This window comes from Podarcis bocagei, assembly GCF_964188305.1.
Source record: "Podarcis bocagei genome assembly, chromosome: 4".
Lineage (NCBI taxonomy): Eukaryota > Metazoa > Chordata > Lepidosauria > Squamata > Lacertidae > Podarcis > Podarcis bocagei.
Window position 1 is genome coordinate 99,223,280 of NC_138128.1, and position 18,863 is coordinate 99,242,142.

At 43.3% G+C, this 18,863-nt stretch overlaps 1 protein-coding gene across 2 annotated transcripts in view; it reads right to left on the reverse strand.

Annotated features, from left to right (window-relative positions):
- Positions 1 to 18,863, reverse strand: part of EFCAB6 (EF-hand calcium binding domain 6) — a 105,801-nt gene that overhangs the window by 37,333 nt on the left and 49,605 nt on the right. For both annotated transcript variants that reach the window (XM_081191530.1, XM_081191529.1), the window contains exons 15-20: positions 13,893 to 14,060; positions 13,043 to 13,214; positions 10,231 to 10,345; positions 8,722 to 8,837; positions 6,505 to 6,740; positions 597 to 693 (exon numbers count right to left, since the gene is read on the reverse strand). In XM_081191530.1, the coding sequence (XP_081047656.1) occupies positions 597 to 693; positions 6,505 to 6,740; positions 8,722 to 8,837; positions 10,231 to 10,345; positions 13,043 to 13,214; positions 13,893 to 14,060 (904 nt within the window). The remainder of the gene's footprint in view (positions 1 to 596; positions 694 to 6,504; positions 6,741 to 8,721; positions 8,838 to 10,230; positions 10,346 to 13,042; positions 13,215 to 13,892; positions 14,061 to 18,863) is intronic.

Here is an 18,863-nt window from a genome sequence, read left to right on the forward strand (position 1 = left end):
GTGCAAAAAATACGGTAATCCTATTTTGTCTTCCTATTATGAGGTGGGACTGAGCCATTCAATCCTAAGCACATGCTCAGTCCAGGCAGGGGCAAACGAAGGCTAACTGACACCCAGGGAGGGGCAAACCACTGGCTGCGCACACGTGGCATTTCTACGTACCGTGCATGCATGTGGCACCGCGCATGCATTGTATGTAGTGGTTTGCCGCCGCCGCCTGACCTACAGCAAGCCATCCTGATCTAATGGCGCTGCGGCTTGGAGCCGCTGCCTTGGAGGCTCCAAGCAGGAATTGCAGCCACATGGCTGCGGGCATCTCACCACCAACGTATCTGCAAACATATCCAAAGTTATTGGGGTGGGGGTGGAAGAGGGGGGTCTCTTCTATTACAATCCTTCGTGGCTGGAAGCCTCAGGAGCTTCAAATCAGTTACTGCAATACATTACTTCAAAACGTACCACATGTTTCTATTGTTAATGAGCTATGTTTATTGCAGCTAATTTTTTTAAAAAGTACAATCAAAGATAAACATTGAGTGAAGCTCTGAAATCTCTGTTAGACATGCAGATTTGTTTAAAGACTACATAGAGCTTACCATGGCGAGGTCGTTCCATCTGGTTTGTGCTTTGATAGCGAGATAGTAATGAGCTTGTTCACAAGCGAGGTCTGCATCCGCCACTGTCTGTTTGGGTCTCAGAAAGAAAGAATTATTTTGATAACTAACTGTGGTCTTCTTTTAATGCGATCATTAATATCCCACAAGGTTTGTTTGTTTGCTTGCTTCCTTATTATAGTTTGTACAGATAGCTTTAAAGTCTCATCTCAGACATCTGCATACAAATGAATTCCTTATAAATATTGCCACCCTTCTCCAGCTGCAAGCTAGGAATGATGTCTTTAAAACTTCTGTTAATCCCTGTTATCATTTGCAGATGCAGATTGGTCAAATTGCTTAATTGCTGCTGAGATTTGAGGGGAGAAATATTTATAAATCAAAGCAATGACATAAAAGATCCAACTCAGGCAAGTTGCTACTTATTTTCACTGGCACATCAGATTGCCTGTTTTTTTAATACAGAAACAGAAGTGTTCCACTGCGAGTTAAAGGTACCAGGCACAACCTAGTAAAAGTTAGGATGAGCGCACGAAGGAACAGGATCCATTTTTCAGAGTTCTCAACTGTGCAGACTGAACTTCTGTGGGCACTAACTGAGCACACATAGATCTTTTCTCAAGTTACAGTGCACACACTGGTGTGTGTGTGTGGGGGGGTAAGAACCAGAGCCAGTTACCCCTTCTCACACATTCACCATAATATAATGAAGGCTTTATTTGAGACTCTGCATAGAAGGTCAGTTGGGCTAAGGACCAAACGAGGCACGATTCATGAAGAGAAAAGCTCATTTGGAGTGGACAAATAGCCAGAGAAGAAGAGGCTAAGTAGCTCTTCTCTATCCCTCCCCACTCAGTTCTTTCACTTCTGATTCCAGACTGCTTCACACTTGCATCTCCGAGGGGCGGGCGGGGAAGAAATATGACTTGTCACATCTAGTTTGGTACTTGTTCCCAAGTACAGTGGTGCCCCGCAAGACGAATGCCTCGCAAGACGGAAAACTCACTAGACGAAAGAGTTTTCCGTTTTGGAGGTGCTTCACAAAACAAATCTCCTATGGGCTTGCTTCGCAAGACGACAATGTCTTGCGAGTTCCTGCTGGTTTTTCCCCCCTTTCCCCCCTTTTTCTAAGCCGCTAAGCCGCTTATCAGCTGATCCGATCAGCAGATAAGCCACTAAAAGCAGCTAAAAGCCGCTAATAGCGCTAATCCGCTAATGCTTCAATGGGCTTGCTTCGCAAGACGAAAAAAACCGCTAGACGAAGAGAATCACAGAACGGATTCTTTTCGTCTTACGAGGCACCATTAACCTACTACAAGAATGCATTAAATGCAATAGTATATAGCACATTTAAGTACCATTGAAATCAACGGAACAAACAGCTGTCCTACACCAGGCACAGACTGAAATGCATTGGTCAAAATCTGGGTTTTACCACTTTCCAGATGTGGGAGAGTCATATTTTTGTTGTTGTTCCTTCGTGGTTAAAAAAAAGCAAACAAGCCTAACTCCATATAATGAATTTGCAACAAAAAGTCAGAAGTCATTCCAACTAGGTTGAATTGGATTTCCTTTTAGGTTACCAGGGCTGGTGCAGCCATTATTCTTTCTTCAGCTGGCAAGTAAACACGCCCTTGTTGAGACTGATACTTGAGCCTTAACAATTTTGCTTTTTGAGGGATGACCCTGTCATTAGGCAGAGGGACATGGCTGCCACAGGCACCCGGTGCTTGGAGCAGACAAAGTTGCGTTCATGTGCCGGGGAAGATGCTGTGCCACTGCCAGTGTGGGGAAAAAATTCAAGTAGAAGTCTAGATCATGAGTAGGCAAACTAAGGCCCGGGGGCCGGATCCAGCCCAATCACCTTCCAAATCCGGCCCGTGGACGGTCCGGAAATCAGTGTGTTTTTACATGAGTAGAATTTGTCCTTTTATTTAAAATGCATCTCTGGGTTATTTGTGGGGCATAGGAATTCGTTCTTCTTCCCCCCACAAAGTATATATATATAGTCCGGCCCCCCACAAGGTCTGAGGGACAGTGGACCAGCCCCCTGCTGAAAAAGTTTGCTGACCTAGATGGTCGTTTTCTGTATGTAGCACCACTTTGTCCTTTGCCTCGGGCAGAAAAATGTGTAAGTGTGAATGAGTTTGCAGGCCCAGTTTAGCCCTCTCTTTGATGTTTCAGATTTACTATAGGGAGGCAATGTTTATGTGGGATAAAAAAATAACAATAACCCTGGCATCTACAGTACAAAGTGGTACAGTGGTACCTCATCCTGTGTATTGTACTGAATGGCTCTTAACATGTTTATTGCATTTATTTAAGATTAACAGTCAATTGACTCACACAACATTGCAATAGTTTTTCCAGACACATATTTCCACATATTCAGACTCGTTGAACTTTTGCTAGTTTGTGGCCAATAAGTCAATCTCTCACAAACTTCAAAACTCATAATTACAATTAAAGACCTTAAAAACAGGATGAAGAGCTAGCTAGACTATTTCAAGTGAATTTCCAACCTCTCCTCCTACACATGAAACCATGCCAAGTGTATGTATGTTTACTGTAAAATAATTATTTTTAATTCAATAACTCATGTAGCTTTTAATCTAGGCAAGATTTTGCAACACTTTTTCAAAACTAAACCTAGCACATTTCAGTGTTGAAATAAAATAGTTATTACTAATGTAAGATACAGTTTAACCTTGAGTTTTAATTTCTTTAATTAAAGAAATTAATTTATTTTTATTCTTACTTTTATTTATTTTATTATTTATTTATTTATTTTAATTTATCCTGTTAATGGTCTTTTTAAAAACACATGCACCCATCAAGCAATTGTGTAGAGTCTGGTACTAAATCTATAACTAAATCCCCATTTTTATTGCTTGTTCAAAAGCTATCAGTCATATAATAGTACAGTAACAGTTTGTCCCCACTTAACGTTTGCCTCACTCATTCCAAGGCAGAGGCCTATGCTTTGATATCTGGGTCTGAGCTATTCCCCCCGCTGCAAGCTTTCCCTGTGAAAACCCACTCTTTAAAGCTGAATCGGAGCAAACAGAAATTCAGGGTTGTTGTTTTCTGTGGACTAACGATTGGGCTTTAAAGAGTGGGTTTTTGCAGGAAAAGCTCTGGATCCAAAAAAAGAGAAAAAGGATGTTGAGGTTTAAATCATGGACCCTGCCTGGAAACAGGGGAGGAAAGATAAGTGTGGATAACCCTAAGAAGTGGAACACAGATCCAAGTACGATGGATAATCTGATTGCATTAATACAAGAGTGTGGATTTATATGACAATTTCTTATGCAGCTTTTCAGCCAGGAAAAAGCACCTGACAAACAAAACAAATAAAAACGACAACATAAAATTAAAAACTGTAGCAATAAAAACGACTGTAAAAAGAGAGCCAGCATCAAGTGTGGAGCAATCAGTCAACATAAAAAGCTCACCAAGACAAGCCAGCTTTTACTCACATTCTGAAAGCCAAGGGAGATGGGTCCAGGCAGATCTCTTGGGGGGTTTCTGAGCCTGGGGGCTACCATTAAGAAGGTCCTGCCCTACATATTTCCCAGGGGGACACAGAGCAGAGCCCACCCCAATGAACTAGGCAGTCCAAATCAGGTGAGAGCAAGTGCTCCTTTAGCTATCTTAGGCTAGGGTTGCCGTGGCCCCGATCTGGTGGAACGCTCTGTCACAAGAGACTAGGGCGCTGCGGGACTTGACATCTTTCCGCAGGGCCTGCAAGATGGAGCTGTTCCGCCAGGCCTTTGGCCAAGGCACAGTCTGACCCCCTCTCTCCTTCTGTAATATTCATAGAACTCTAACCCTATGGTTGCCATTAATTTGGGTCTGAATTGATTCTAGAATGTATTTTAATTAATTGAATGTGTGATTTTATGTACACTGTGCTATTTTTACCTGTTGTTAGCCGCTCTGTGCCCGGCTTTGGCCAGGGAGGGCGGGATACAAATTATTATTATTATTATTATTATTATTATTATTATTATTATTATTATTATTATTATTATTATTATTATTATACTACATCCAGGCTTTCCCAAACACATCTGGGATTTGGGCAGCAAAATGGTGTCCAGGCGGACTTTTGCTCAATCAGCAAAATGTCTAGGAAAACAATGTTTGAATAATCCTTTTTTTTGGGGGGTGGAGATGTCCACCCCCCACCCCCCTGCCAAAAAAAGCTCAACAGCCCTGTCCATATTTACACTTTTGGGAATATGGCAACCCTATTAGGCCCAAACTACATAGGGCTTTAAAGGTGGCAACCAACAATACAAATATACGTCTGCTCCAATTGGTCTGGATTTATACACGTCAATTTGCACAGAATATACAAGAATACAGCCATGTCCTATCTGATCTTATTTCTCAGGTATCCAGAGCACTGGGTGGGGGAAGCTGCATGGAGCAGCCCTTTGCATTTATTTATATCAAAAGTTCTCCTGCCTACTTTAATTTATTAACCTTAAAATGAGAATAGGGATCAAAGTTGTTCAAGTGCACCCCAAGTTAAGCATTTTTAAATTCAAGTGAATTAAATCAGATTAATTTTTGGTGGATTATGCCCACTGTACAAGTCCACACATATGAATAATATAGTAAAGTTCAAGAGCTGTAGGTACTATTTGTTTTCATTAGTATTTCTCACAAATGACGGAGTTGTGAAGGGTGACTGGGGGAAGGGCAGAACTAGCGCGTCCTGACTCTTCATGGGAGATATTTAGAAAGCCTGAATTCAGAATGCTTGGGAAGCACAGAGAACAGTTAAGACAAGTCAATTGTTCTTCCCATTACCTTGACTATTGTCATTTCTGAAAAAGACTTAAGTCTACCAGCTGACACACTAAAGACGTCTTACTCTAAAGGAAGTCAGATGATGAAACGCTCTTTGTTCTGTGCTTGGAATGGTATCTGAAGTAGGTTCATTTCTAGAAATCAATTGCTCTAATATATTGGTGTTGAGTACAAACTTTTTAAAACAGCTTTTAACAGAAAGGGCTTGCTATGCTGAGTGGGATGAAGCCTCTGCACTAGCTTTCTGGCAGGTGAGTTGTTGTTGCTTTCCAGGCAGAATAGGATCATAGAGTTGGAAGGGACCCTGAGGGTCATCTAGTCCAACCCCCTGCAGTGCAGGGATAGCGAAGGGCCAAGGCAGTTTGGGAAGTTGGCGCAGTGCAGCTGCTGCCGTCTCCCCACCACCTCGCCCTTCTCCCTTCTTGGAAAGCAACTGTGGCCCACCTGCCTAGACGATTACTGCAGCCAGCTCCATCCCCCACCCCACCGTGAGCCGATTCTTGTTTTGAATATGTAGGAACATATGGCATTGCATCTTAGCTATTTTGGAATTTGAAGAGCCATATGCACAACTCCCAAGTAGCATTTCCAAGGGAATTGTGTGCCCAAAGAATCTAGGAGCAACAAACATAATAGAAAGCTTTTAAACTCAGTGCTATTTAGATGGTGAAGACCAACTTGGTCCAAGGCTACCAAAGGAGTGGGACCAATAGGCTTGATTTACATGCTGACTTTCCAACAGATAAGTTGCAACATGGCTTACAAAGGTAATTGTGGAAAGGGTGGATTTAAAATATAATGAAAGGTATGGGGAAATAGAAATATGTATAAACAAATAGCAATCCTAAGAAATCAAAACATGTTGCTTCACTGCCAGGTATGCTTAGGATCTTACAAGCACCAAATTGCTAAGGGCATAAAAAATTTCTTCCAATACTATCAAACAGTAGCTGGCATCTAATCTTAGATCCTTGAATCCTGAAATATGCCACACAACATAGCTTGCATCCTCTGTTAGGTAATAATAACATAAATTTAAGTAAATCCACAAGACTGCTGCCCTCCTTACTTGTTAGACGAAGGCAACCAAGGGCGCATGTCTCTAGTTGTATTTGCTTGGAACAACTGAAGAAATTCCGGGTAGTTTAATGTAGAAGTAATGTTCAGTCCCAGGATGCCAAGGAGACGATTGTATTCATCATCTGTCATGCTGATCACAAAGCTATCCAGGAGGTGTCGAAAATCAAGCATGCTGACTATACCATCATTGTTCTTATCTATTTTACGGAAGGCGATGTATGGATCCTAACAGGGAATATTCAATTTAGTATCAACACTTGGCCTATTTTTTTTCCTTTTTATACAAATCACTAACATACTACTAGACTAACTATACATCTAAAAATGTTTTGCAAATGGATCCAGATCTTCACATGAAGAGGTCCCTTTAGGTTTCTTTATGGAACAGGCCATGTAGGAGGGGTGATCTAGCGTTTTCTTCTTACAGCCTCCAAACCAAAGCTGAGATGCTTTAGGAACTGGGTGCCCTGCGCCATATTGCATTCGATTGTTCATTTGATTCCTTCTAAGTTATTTCAACCCACCACGAATGGCATCTCTTTACAAAAACTAATCAGATTAGTTGAAGCACATATATGTGGCCAACATGACTTTAAAGAGAAACATTTTTGGAGTCTTATATCCTCCAAGAAAGCTACTCAGAACACACCCAGTGGATAATTTTCAAGCCTCACCTTTGGATGACTACATGTTATGCTATTGCTCATACCTCTAGCAATTTCACTCTACTTATATAGAATACTTTGACTCCCTCCTACAGACCACCCCTACAGCTGGGGAAGACTGGGGAAGTTTGAAGTGCTGGCTTGCCCATCAACTTTCCCTGCATGCCCAGCAAGGAAGAAGCCTCAGCATATCAATTCCACAGCAGTGATCGTTGCCAGATGTGAAGACTCATCTCATTACTGCAAGCTAAGCTTTTCCTTCTTGTAAGGTTGCTAATCTTCTTTTGCTCCTCTTCCCTGATGAACACCTGAACGTTTAAGAACCCCTGGCTGCAGCTACAGGACAACTTCTTTCCTCTGCTGTGAATGCGATAAACTCAGGCTCCCTCCTTCCTGGAAGGGCAAGGAAAAGGGACTTCAAACTTTCATCCTACATGGATAGTTTGTGGAAGGAAACTGCCTTTTATACTAGCAGACATAAGCAGCTTACAACACAAGCAGCCTAACAGGCAGACCTTCTCCAAGATTGATCTGAACAAGAATGAAACATGGATTTTTGAATCTACGTGGAGGGAAATTGCTTAGAAGGAGTCCTCCTCAAGTTCCTCAGTTGCTTCACTGACCATTTCATTTCCCAGCAGGTGGAAGAAGCAACAAGGGTATCATCTTATCTTGGACCTGCTCCTCACCAACAGGGATGAAATGAGAGTACTGGGAACCTTGGGAGGAGGTTATCATGTCCTCTTTGGTTTCATGATATAGAGGGAAAACTTGAGTGTAGTCGGACATGTACTTTGGACCTTAAGAAGCCTAATTTCAAAAAGCTTAAGGAACTACTGGGTGAGATCCATGGTCAGAAATACTCAAAGAGAAGGGAGTCCAAAATGATTGGGAGTTTCTTAAAGGTGAAACTTTGAGTAATTGGAGTACTGTGTTCAGCTATGGGCGCCACCATTTAGGCAGGATATTGACAAGCTGGAATATGTGTGGAAAAGGGTGACAAGATGATCAAAGGTCTGGTAAACAAGCCTTGTGAGGAATGGCTGAGGGAGCTGGGTATGTTTAGCCTGCAAAAGAGAAAACTGAGAGGAGACAGGATAGCCATCTTCAAATATCTCAAATATGGAAGATGGAGCAACCTTGTCTTCTCCTGCTTCAGAGGAGAAATCCAATGGATTCAAGTTACAAGAAAAGATTCCGACCCAACATCAGGAAGAACTCTCTAATGTTCTGGAACGGACTCCCTCAGAAGGTGGTAGACTGTCCTTCCTTGGAGGTTTATAAGCAGAGATTGGATGGCCATCTGTCATGGATGCTTTAGTTGAGATTTCTGCATTGTGGGGGATTGGACTAGATGACTTTTGGGGTCTCTTCCAACTCTAGAATTCCACGATTCTATGATTCAAAGGCCCTGAGGGTTCCATCGATACCATTCTTTCCCTTACAATAGCAACACATGAGGAAAATGTGCAAAGAAATGCAAATACATAACAATAAAACATGACATCAATAAATAACAGGAAAGAGCTGGCTGCACTTACCCCATATTCCTCCACAAGCTTATCACAATACTGGCCGAGGCATTCCTCAGCAGACACAAAGTGACACTTGCTGGCATTGGCCCGTCGGTTTGGAGAGTGTCCACTCATTCTGGAATCTGAAATAGTTACATCAGGCCAAAGTGGCCAATGGTCCACAAAATCATGAAATAGATTCAAATCACTGACACTAGAAACCAGTGTGATATACCAGTCAGAATGTTGGGCTAGCACCTGGGAGACCCCACTTGAGTTCCCCACTCGGCTAACACAGCTCACGGAGCAGGGATGTTGGAGCGCAGTGGCGTAGTGTGGGTTGTCAGCACCTGGGGCAAGGCAAGTAATTTGCGCCCCCTAACCCGTGGATTTTAGCAGGGGGCAGAGAGCTGCGAGTGCGAGCACGCCCCCCCAGATGTTGCGCCCGGTGCGGCCGGCCCCCCCTGCACCCCCCACGCTACGCCACTGTTGGAGCGTCTTTCCCTCTCAACCAAACCTAGATCACAGGGCTGTTGTCAGGATAAAGTGAGGGAAGAACCACAATAATCTCCTTGGAGAATTGGGCGGGGGATGGACTATAAATATAACCTACTGTATAAAGTTATAAATTAGGTGGTCAGCTATTTGCCAAGAAAATGCAGCTTTCAAAAAACATTTCATAACCCCTAGGCCCCAGGTATCACAAACCTCTTCAGGTTTGTAATATTTGGACAATAAAAACATTTACTGCCTGAACTACTCACCGCAAATATACCTAGCAGGCTGGCAAGCTTTTCTCAGTCTAGGGCCACAATCTCACATACTGGCAGTGCCCCCACGGCCATTTTTTCTTTTTTCTGGCCCTGTTTCTCTCTCCCCCCCCCCCATTCTTCCCTACCCAACAGGCTGCCAGGAGAGGCCAAATCACTCTTACCTGAGACCTGAACAGATTTCTTGCAGGGGGCTTTTAAAAACAGGCCAGGGCCTACATAAAATTGGGCCGAGGGACAGGTGCTATTTGGCTTCAGTGCAAGGGAAGGGGGGCAAAGCAGTTCTCAGGGGCTGGCTAGGCTATTTCAGTTCCTTACAGTTATTTGGCTCTCTGCTGTCTTTGACAGGGCTGCTTGTGTCCGCAAGCCAAGACAGAGAGGCATTGGCTAAGAGACACGTGATGCTGCCAAGAGAACGCTGCATGAATTGCAGAATTATGCCACAATTTATTACTCTTTGGATTTGGTTTTCACGTTTGCCAACAGAATTAAGAAACCAACAAACCTTGAGTCTGGTTCTCTTCCCCCACATGGAGGAGAAGAAAAATCAGCCACCATTGCACAAGAGGACCCCATCCTTAACCTGAACAGCTTGGGGGAAATGGCTGAGCCTTGCTTACTCATGGGGTTGCTGCTTTCATCTGTTAGTGAAGAGCACTTATTCCCAGAATAAGCAAAGCTCAGAAGGTCCTCCCAGCCAATAAGAAAAAAAGCTTTACATTCTTTTAGAATATTTATAGTAAGGTATCAATAAATATCCAGTTACCTTCAAATATTGCGACAAAATCAAGATAACTCAGCCCTCCAGCAGGGAATCCTAATTTTTCAATGAGTAGATTAAACTGCTCATCATCCATTGGCATCCCAATATCATCCAACAGCTGGCGGAGAAAGAAAAAAGCAGGCGTGGTTGGGTTTTTTTTGTAAAAGACTAGGCACAATCCTGCCCCTTTTAATGCCCACTGATTTCAACAGGAAATGCTCTGTTCCCTTCCACTGAAATCAAATAGGACTTGTAAGTGCTTAACTCCGGTTGGATCAAGCCCATTTTTTCTGCTTCAAATAAGGGCTCTCCTACTTGAGAACTTGATGGTTTAGATGGGGCGGCAACATTTAGTCAATTCCCTAAATCAATCAATAAGCTGGAAAAGGGTTAATGGGGCAGCAGATTTGACATTTTTTGAACTATTTTAGTGCAAATACTTCTAAAAGTTGCATGTGGCAGGAACCATTTTTGAAGAAACATTGCCTTCTCTCACACACAGAAGATAATTCATTTTCTAAGAAAAGCACCTGCTGTTCCCACCTGTCTGTAGGATGACAAAGAAAGCATTTCCTTGTCAAATCTCTTCGTTACATTGTTACAACTGTAATCCTGTACCAGTTTACCTTGTAGTAAGCCCCTCTATGAGCAGGTATGGAATTCCATTGCCACAGTTTTTAAGTGACCAATGTCCCCATCTTAGGTAGCTCATTAAGCTTCAACCATCAAGTCATAAGCTGAAGCTCAACAGTCCTTGCCCCCCCCCCCAGCATAGTTTTCACCTACAATGTTGAAATGATAGCTGCATTCAGACATTAACCACGCTGTGCATAAACTGTGTGCTGGTGCATGCAATTCAAACTCTTGCTTTTTGCCCCCTTCCTCCGTTGAGCAGGAAAACAAACAGAATGGCTCACTTAGTGTTATGTCCACACCAGCGCTCATTGAAGATAAATGAACAAACAGCCATGACCTAAAGCTGACGTCACAGTTTGGGAGAAACAAATCACAAACACTGGCTTGAATGGAAAACTAAGCCAGCCACTCTTTGGTTTGTTCACCTGCTTGATTGGTTTACTCCTGGTAAAGCTGTGAGATCTTGCATGCAGTTCATGCTCAGTACAGTTAAACAAGCCACATCTTGTGGCCTCGCACTAAGTCTGACTGTGGCCAATTGTGGAGAGTACCGTTAAACTCAGTAGAAAGACCTATAAGCGAGTGGTTCCAAGATTGTGGCCTTGTTTAGTAATACTTCCTCCAGTTTAATCATTGCAAATTATTCCTGTACTTCTAATTTGAGCGTATTCTTTCTACTGCATATTTTTGTCCTTTTGTAATTGCTTCAATTGTGATTATTCTTGCTATTCTATTCTATTTTACTTTCTTAGCTCTGGAGATTAAAAGAAAAAGGAAGCAGCATCATATGGCTGAATGGCATAAAAATGTAAAAAAAAGAAGAAGTGAGAATACTCTAATTAGCAAATTATCACTCTTTTCAGTAGATTTTCAAAGCTTTTGAAAAGAGATTAGCTGCTTTGTGCTTTAGTACAGGCTTTTGCTATCAGATCGAATGCTTAATTCTAGAGCCATAGGAGTGTGGCATACAAAAGGTAGCCGCGATTGCATGAATACAATGAATACAAAAAGATCTGCCTTGCCCCAGAATTAGAGTTAATGGTTCTGGTGCAAAGCTCCAGGTGCAGAGTGGTGGAACTCCTGTACAGGTGAGCTCCCTCTGTGTCAGAAGTGCCACTGGAGTTGCAAGCAGGAGGCTGCTCCTGATGCTGAAATCTAGGAGTTTCATGCATCTAGAAAGCTCCTCAATCAGGCCATTAGCGTGCAATGACAATCCATTGTAAGCAGGGCTGGCCTGCCCGTGAGGCAAACGGAAGCAGCCGCCTTGGGTGGTGGAATCCTGCAGGGCAGCACCTCCATGCAGGCCTCACCCATGCCTGCTGCAAAAGCTTGCCAGAAGCCACGCCATCATGTGACCCTGGTGAGTCTTGGGGGGCAGCAGGGAGGGCCACCCCTAGTTGCAAGTAAGGGTGTGGTCTCCAGATCCAGCATAACTTAAGTGGGATTTTTATCAAGCCAATGCAAAGGCCCAATTTGTGCATCCAAACTGTGACACAGCTTCATTGTCCAACTCAAAATGCAAAGGTGGGGCTTAGGTAGCCTAACAACGCAGAGAATTATGGCTAAGATACAACTGGTCATACTTTGACTCTTTGTGCAGAAATGTGCCAAGAGACTACACAGCTATGGGAAGTGAGCATTCAGTCTACAGAGTGTTCATCAGCTGATCTGAACAAAATATCAAAATTAAAGATGTTGTACGTAGCAGGTGTTGATAACCAGGCTGTGTCAAGCTGCGCTTTAAAATAAAAAAACAAAAATATCCGAACCTGGTCTTTTTAATAAGGGTGCAGAACCCCATCTCACTATTCAGCTTATTTTTTTGCTTTTGAAAGAGCACAGTGGACTAATTTTCAAAGGAGAGGGGGAACCAATTTTTAAAAATTCACTGGTCAGGGATGAGAGCCACAAAGAGCAACACGGTCCACCCGCCACAGATAGTGGACTATTTGAAAAGTGATCACCCCTGTGGGTTGTTACGGCCTGCCTTGGGACTGCAGCAACAGTTTGTGTGTCAAACATTTATTTATGAAGAGTTTCACAAGAGTTAATGCCAGCTTTTTTACAGAGAGAGGGAGAGAGAGAGAGACAGTCAGAAACTTAAGTTGAAGAGATAACAGGAAATCTCAATGCAAAACAATCCACATCAGGTCGAATGACTGAATAAATTTACATTTACCTTGCGAAAATCAGTTTTATTCAATTTCCCACTAGCTTGTTTGCTAAAGGCAAGAAAGCCATCTCTAACAGTAGCTTCCTGTTGCAGGATACTTTCCCTCAGCCTTTCAATTACTTCATCAACAGATCTATTCTTAGCGAATTTGTAGGCATAGTCTTCAATCTGTTTCATTCTAAAATTGGAAGATTGGCAACAAAGAGAAGCATCTTAAATATGGTACCATAAAATATTTGATTAAACATTAATGATCTGTATTTCTGCAATAATAGAGAGCAGACGCCCACCAGAAGCTGTGCATAAAGCAGCAGTTGTTTATAAAAGTATAATTATCAGCTCCTCAGATGTCAATGGCTACATGGTCCATTTGAAAAGAGAACCAGTGAAGAGTCAACTTTGGCAGTGAATCCCAGAGCTGTGAGAGTCTCTAACCTAACCCTTGTCCCTGATATCTCTATCACATGACCATGCCAAGAGCATCTATGAGGATCCTTGTAAATTCCTTTCACATGCAAGCCACCCATCATTATTAGAATAGGGGGGCCGGCGTGTCATGAAACTGCCTGGCAGGAGACTCAGGACAAAGTAATTGTGTGCACAACACAGAATTCGCTGATGGACTTGATTGCCACAAGATGTGGTGGTGATCAATGGCTTGGATGCCTTAAAAGGGACATACAAGGGAGAAGCTGGAAGTTCTTTTTCAGACAAAACATAAGAAGGTCAAGAGAAGCCTTAAAAGTTTTGATAAGGCAAAAAACCGAAAACAAACAACAACATGGTAAGTTTCACATACTGTGTTTCTCTGTATTTGGCAGTGAACGGTCTCCATTCGCAATCATGTACACAGTACCTTTCGGAAAAGTCTGCCTGCTTTTTTTCTTCTCTTTGACTTCCCCGGGATGAAGGGATGCTAGCGAGAACAGTTAATTCTTTTGGCAAATCGGCAACTCCTAAACTATGTAACAGCATCCTGTACAGGACCCCTTCTGAAGTGTCATCTTGATATTTCTGGTATAATCTGGGAAAACATATTTAAAATAGTTAGGCCATAATATTTTCTCTCAGTGTCCGTCTGTGTGGCTCCCTAGGGTTCTTTTGGTCAAGTTCCAAGAAAGGTTAATCTGCCTTGGCCTGTAACAGAAGAGATAGGTAAACACTAGCAGTTAGGACTGAGATTGCTATCATCCTTAAGATAATAGGTCAGAAGATGCTCAGAGGATTGCCAGTGCTAGCAATCCATAGCCCAGGGGTCAGCAACCTTTTTCAGCTGTGGGCCGCTCCACCGTCCCTCAGACCATGTGGTGGGCTGGACTATATTGGGGGGGGGGGGGGATGAACGAATTCCTATGCCCCACAAACAACCCAGAGATGCATTTTAAATAAAAGCACACATTCTACTCATGTAAAAACACATTGATTCCCGGACCATCCGCGGGCCGGATTGAGAAACCCTGGGTCTTAGTTTGCCTAGCCATGCCATAGCCCCTACTCTTTCCTTCTGCTTAGAGAGGCAATTCTCACCTTAGTAAACCGAGGGATAATTTCTTGGGTTGCACTTTTTATATCTGGGATGGTCTCCTGAGTCTGAATTAATTGCCTTATAATTTGGACAAATGCTTGTTTTTAACCTTGAAATCTAGTTGATAGAGAAACATTGTGAATATTTTAAACGATGATCCAGACTACTGCCTGGATCAAAGCAGGTAACAGCATTTTGCTCAACACAAAATTGGCAATTATTTAACTATCCTATAAACACCACATGGTTTGTATTTTGTTTATATTATTGCAGCTCTGAAAATTATGTCAGAAAATAACTTTAGATTTTGTTTTTATGTAAGAAAAAATATCCTTGGTAATTACATTTAGAAGCAAAAATTAAAGTTGAGAGGTGAGCAGAATTACAACTGAAGATAGCTTCACAATGAAGCATTGTATGAACAAGGTACATGGGAGTCCAATTAAAACAGAAGTCCCCCTTGCAAAAGTGCAATCTACAAGTCAGTAAGAATCTTGAGTCTAGACATATGAAAAGTCAGAAAGATATTTGTTCTTTTTTCTCATTGCCAAAAATCTTCTTTTGAAACAGGATTCAACGAACGTTCAGTCCCTTTGCCTGGTTATGAAACCTCCTGCACATGCTTTGCAGGGGGTTGGACTAGATGACCCTCGGGGTCGCTTCAAACTCTACAATTCTATGAAAATCAATTCCAGTGTATTTAGTGGAGTCATGTCAATTTGACTTATGTGAAAATGTTGCAGCGTGGATCTGGAATCCCTTGTCAGTTCAGTGTTTGCAAATGAATACTGCCATCCACTGTTCCGTGGAGTAATCTGATTAATATTGACAAAGGCCACACAAATTAAAATCCAGACGGACAGAAATACAGACTTTCTTGAATGTGCCGGTCAGTCACTTCTCTCTGAATCCTGATAGTTTAACTTAGTTGCTGCCAAACAACATTAAAGACTGGCTATGAAGTTAAAAGACAGCCTAGGCATATCCAGTTATCATAATCGTCAATATATTTTATTGATGTGTGTGTGCATGTTTGTCCATCTATACATACGGAGCTTTAGCTAACTACCTGAATAAACAGGATATCATATTTTTGTGCCTAAAGTGCCCAGCACCTGGCACCAGACCTCTATATGATGTGTAGCAGGGCCATTGTAAGCTATGAAGGAGAAGGAATCACAAATTTAGGTAATGCAGCTGGATAGCTCAGTTGGTTAGAGCACGGTGCTGAGAACCCCAAGGTTGCAGGTTTGATCCCCAGTAACAGACAACTGCCTATTCCTGCATTGCAGGGGGTTAGATTAGATGTTCCTCAGGGTCCCTTCCAACTCTATGATTCTACAGTTCCATAACCAATAACGGATAAGCTCCAACTACATTCCTGTTAGGCTGTTTGTCAAATTGCTTAGCCTAGAACGCAGCAGAAAGTCTGGAACCGGGTCCAGAGTTTAAAGCTAAAACACCCAATCAGCAGAACTTGTCATGCTGTCCAATCCTGCAATGGATACATCATATGTATCTGTCAGGGAGAGGCTAAGGGGAGAGACCAGTACTTATAGAGAGCCGAAAGAGACAATTAGCAGTCTGTCTTCTGACAGCGAAGAGGAGGCAGAGAGCAGAGAGGCTGAACCCGGAACTAGTTATGCTTTGAACAGAGGAAATCAGAGGCAGGGTCTCAGCAGACTTGCATGTTGGGGAAGAAAAAGGAAACAGAAACTAGACGCGGCATCTGTGCCGCCCGGGTCGGACACGCTTTGAAGCTCTGAAAATGTCCTTTTGAACTGTGTTAATAAATCAAAGAGATTTTAACTGGCAGCCAGCCTGGAGTTTATCTATGCCGGCTTTGGCAGCGCACACCTCTTACAGCATCTTGCTGACAGTGACCTGGTTTGCATGTCACACTATGACCTAGCACAAATACAAAAGCTCCCAAGAAAGAGCCTTTTTTGCCGCTGCACTGCACTGAACTAAGCCAAGGTTTGCCTGGATGTGTTGTCTGAATCCAGGCTCCTGATTAAGCTCTCTCTAGACTAACCATGAGCTGTAACCAAAGTCTGACACCTCTTGGATAGTCTGGAGCCAGTTTAGCTTCCGACTTAGTGCACTATGTGAACTGTGTTTTACCTCTTTGCTTCCCAAGGAGGTCAGCCTTAACTTTTCAAAAGCAGTCTGCTATCGCAGCATACCGTATTTTTCGCACCATAGGACGCACCGGACAATAGGACGCACTTTGTTTTAGAGGGGGGAGAACAAGAAAAAAAAATTCTCCCCCTCTCTGCCCAGCGCCCTTCAGTGAAGCGGCAGGAGGCGCTGCACAGAGAGGGGGAGAACTTTCCCCCTCTTGTTTTCCCGCTCTAAAACAAGGTGCCGTTTAAGGTGCGTTCAGGCGGCTACCTTGGAAGCCTGGAGAGCGAAAGGGGTCGGTGTGCACTGACCCCTCTCGCTCTCCAGGCTTCAGGTTCCCTTCGACCTGCTCTTTGGGGCTGGCGGGGGGGAAGCCCACCACCAGCCCCAAAGAGCAGGTGAGGGAGCAGCGGAAAGGTGCAGCGGAGAGGCTCCTGCCATAGCCGCGCGTCACCTCTCCAGCCGGGAGAGAGTCGCAGGGGGCTGCTTTAGCCCCGCGCGCGCTCTCCTGGCTGGAGAGGTGACGCGCGGCTATGGCAGGAGCCTCTATAGCCACGCATCACCTCTCCAGCCGGGAGAGGGTCGCGGGGGGCTGCTTTAGCCCCCCGCACGCGCTCTCCCAGCTGGAGAGGTGACACGGGGCTGTAGAGGTTCCTGCCATAGTCGCGCGTCACCTCTCCAGCCAGGAGAGGGTCGCGGGGCTATGGTGTCTTCACTCCATAGGACACACACACATTTCCCCTTCATTTTTGAAGGGGAAAAAGTGCGTCCTATTGAGCGAAAAATACAGTAATTATGGAGAAATGTATGGGGGAGAACTCAAGAATGAGAGAGGGGTTGTTTCTGTGTTTGTGTTATTCCTTTGTCCTTGTCTAAAGCATTTCTACTCTCACCTCTCCTTCTTTTCTCTGCCCAAAATATTCGTAATTCAGCAAAAACCTAACTATTGCCCTTATAGAGGCATACCCAATTTGTAGAACACAAATACCAGGCAGGCCATTGAAGTTCACAGGTTCACAAATCTTGGGGACTCTTGAAAGCCTAATTCAGTGAAGAATTCCAAGCTCCACCTTAGTCATCCTGCCAGCCCCTCAGTTCCCAAGGCACATTCCTTCCCAAGACCGCCCCCCATCTTCCAAGTATCCTTCTCACCTTCCTCCTGTTTTATATGTCATATTGCAAATCACTTTGGGATGCTTTATGGGAAGTGATTGATAAATGAAATAAATAGTAACAATAATTTGACCCTAACTAAAGAGTGTAAAGCTTAGTTTCCTGGCTATATGTCAGAGAGAGAGAGAGCTGAGCCCTGGGTAGAAGTGAATCTTTATGCTCAACTTGTAGCCACTCAAGTCAATAGAAAATAACTCAGTGAGGTAAATTGTGGCTCCAGTGTCATTAAAGGTAACATTTTTATGACTCTCACACCCCCTCCTTTGTCATATTTGTGCCAAAGACAGATAAACAGATGGAGCAGGTAGGCCAGCTCTGGATGAGATTAAAGCTATCAACATACAGCTCAAAACAGCGGCAGACAGGTGAGGAATTAACAAAAAACAAACAAACCCAAAAACTGGAGATAGAACAGCAAAAAGAGCAAAACACACATCAGAGCTTTTTTTCCATAAAGTGCCCACACACAAATTAATCCTATTTTGATAGCAATGCTGAAAGCAATTGATTGTGATGGGATGCTGAGACTCGTTTGGGCAACTGTTAGTGCTTTGTCTGATAATTATTTTTATTGTTCAAAAATCCTGCACACGCTTACCAATTGCAGCCAGTCTGTTATCTTTGCTACCTCAGTCTCTTTCTCTTTCCCTTTCCCTTTCTCTCGCTCTTTGCTTTCAAGTAAGAATTTTAAGTGGTGATCAGCTCACAATTCCCAAGCCAACTGTAGGGTTAACCATAGGACTAATCTAAGAGATCACCTCTGATGAGAGGAGTACTGGATGACGTGTGGTTCAGTTAGCTGCCCATCAAGAGCAAAGTGCACAGTTCACTGAAATGACATAATGCCTATGGGAACTCAGAAATGGATGGATGGATAGATAGCTACAAATGCTCCGCTGGAGCCCAACAGCAAGAACCAAAAAGTTCCAGGGCCAATGCAAGGATGCATCAATATCATAAGCGTTTCTACTACATGCAGCACTTGCAGCAATCTAAGCTAATGCA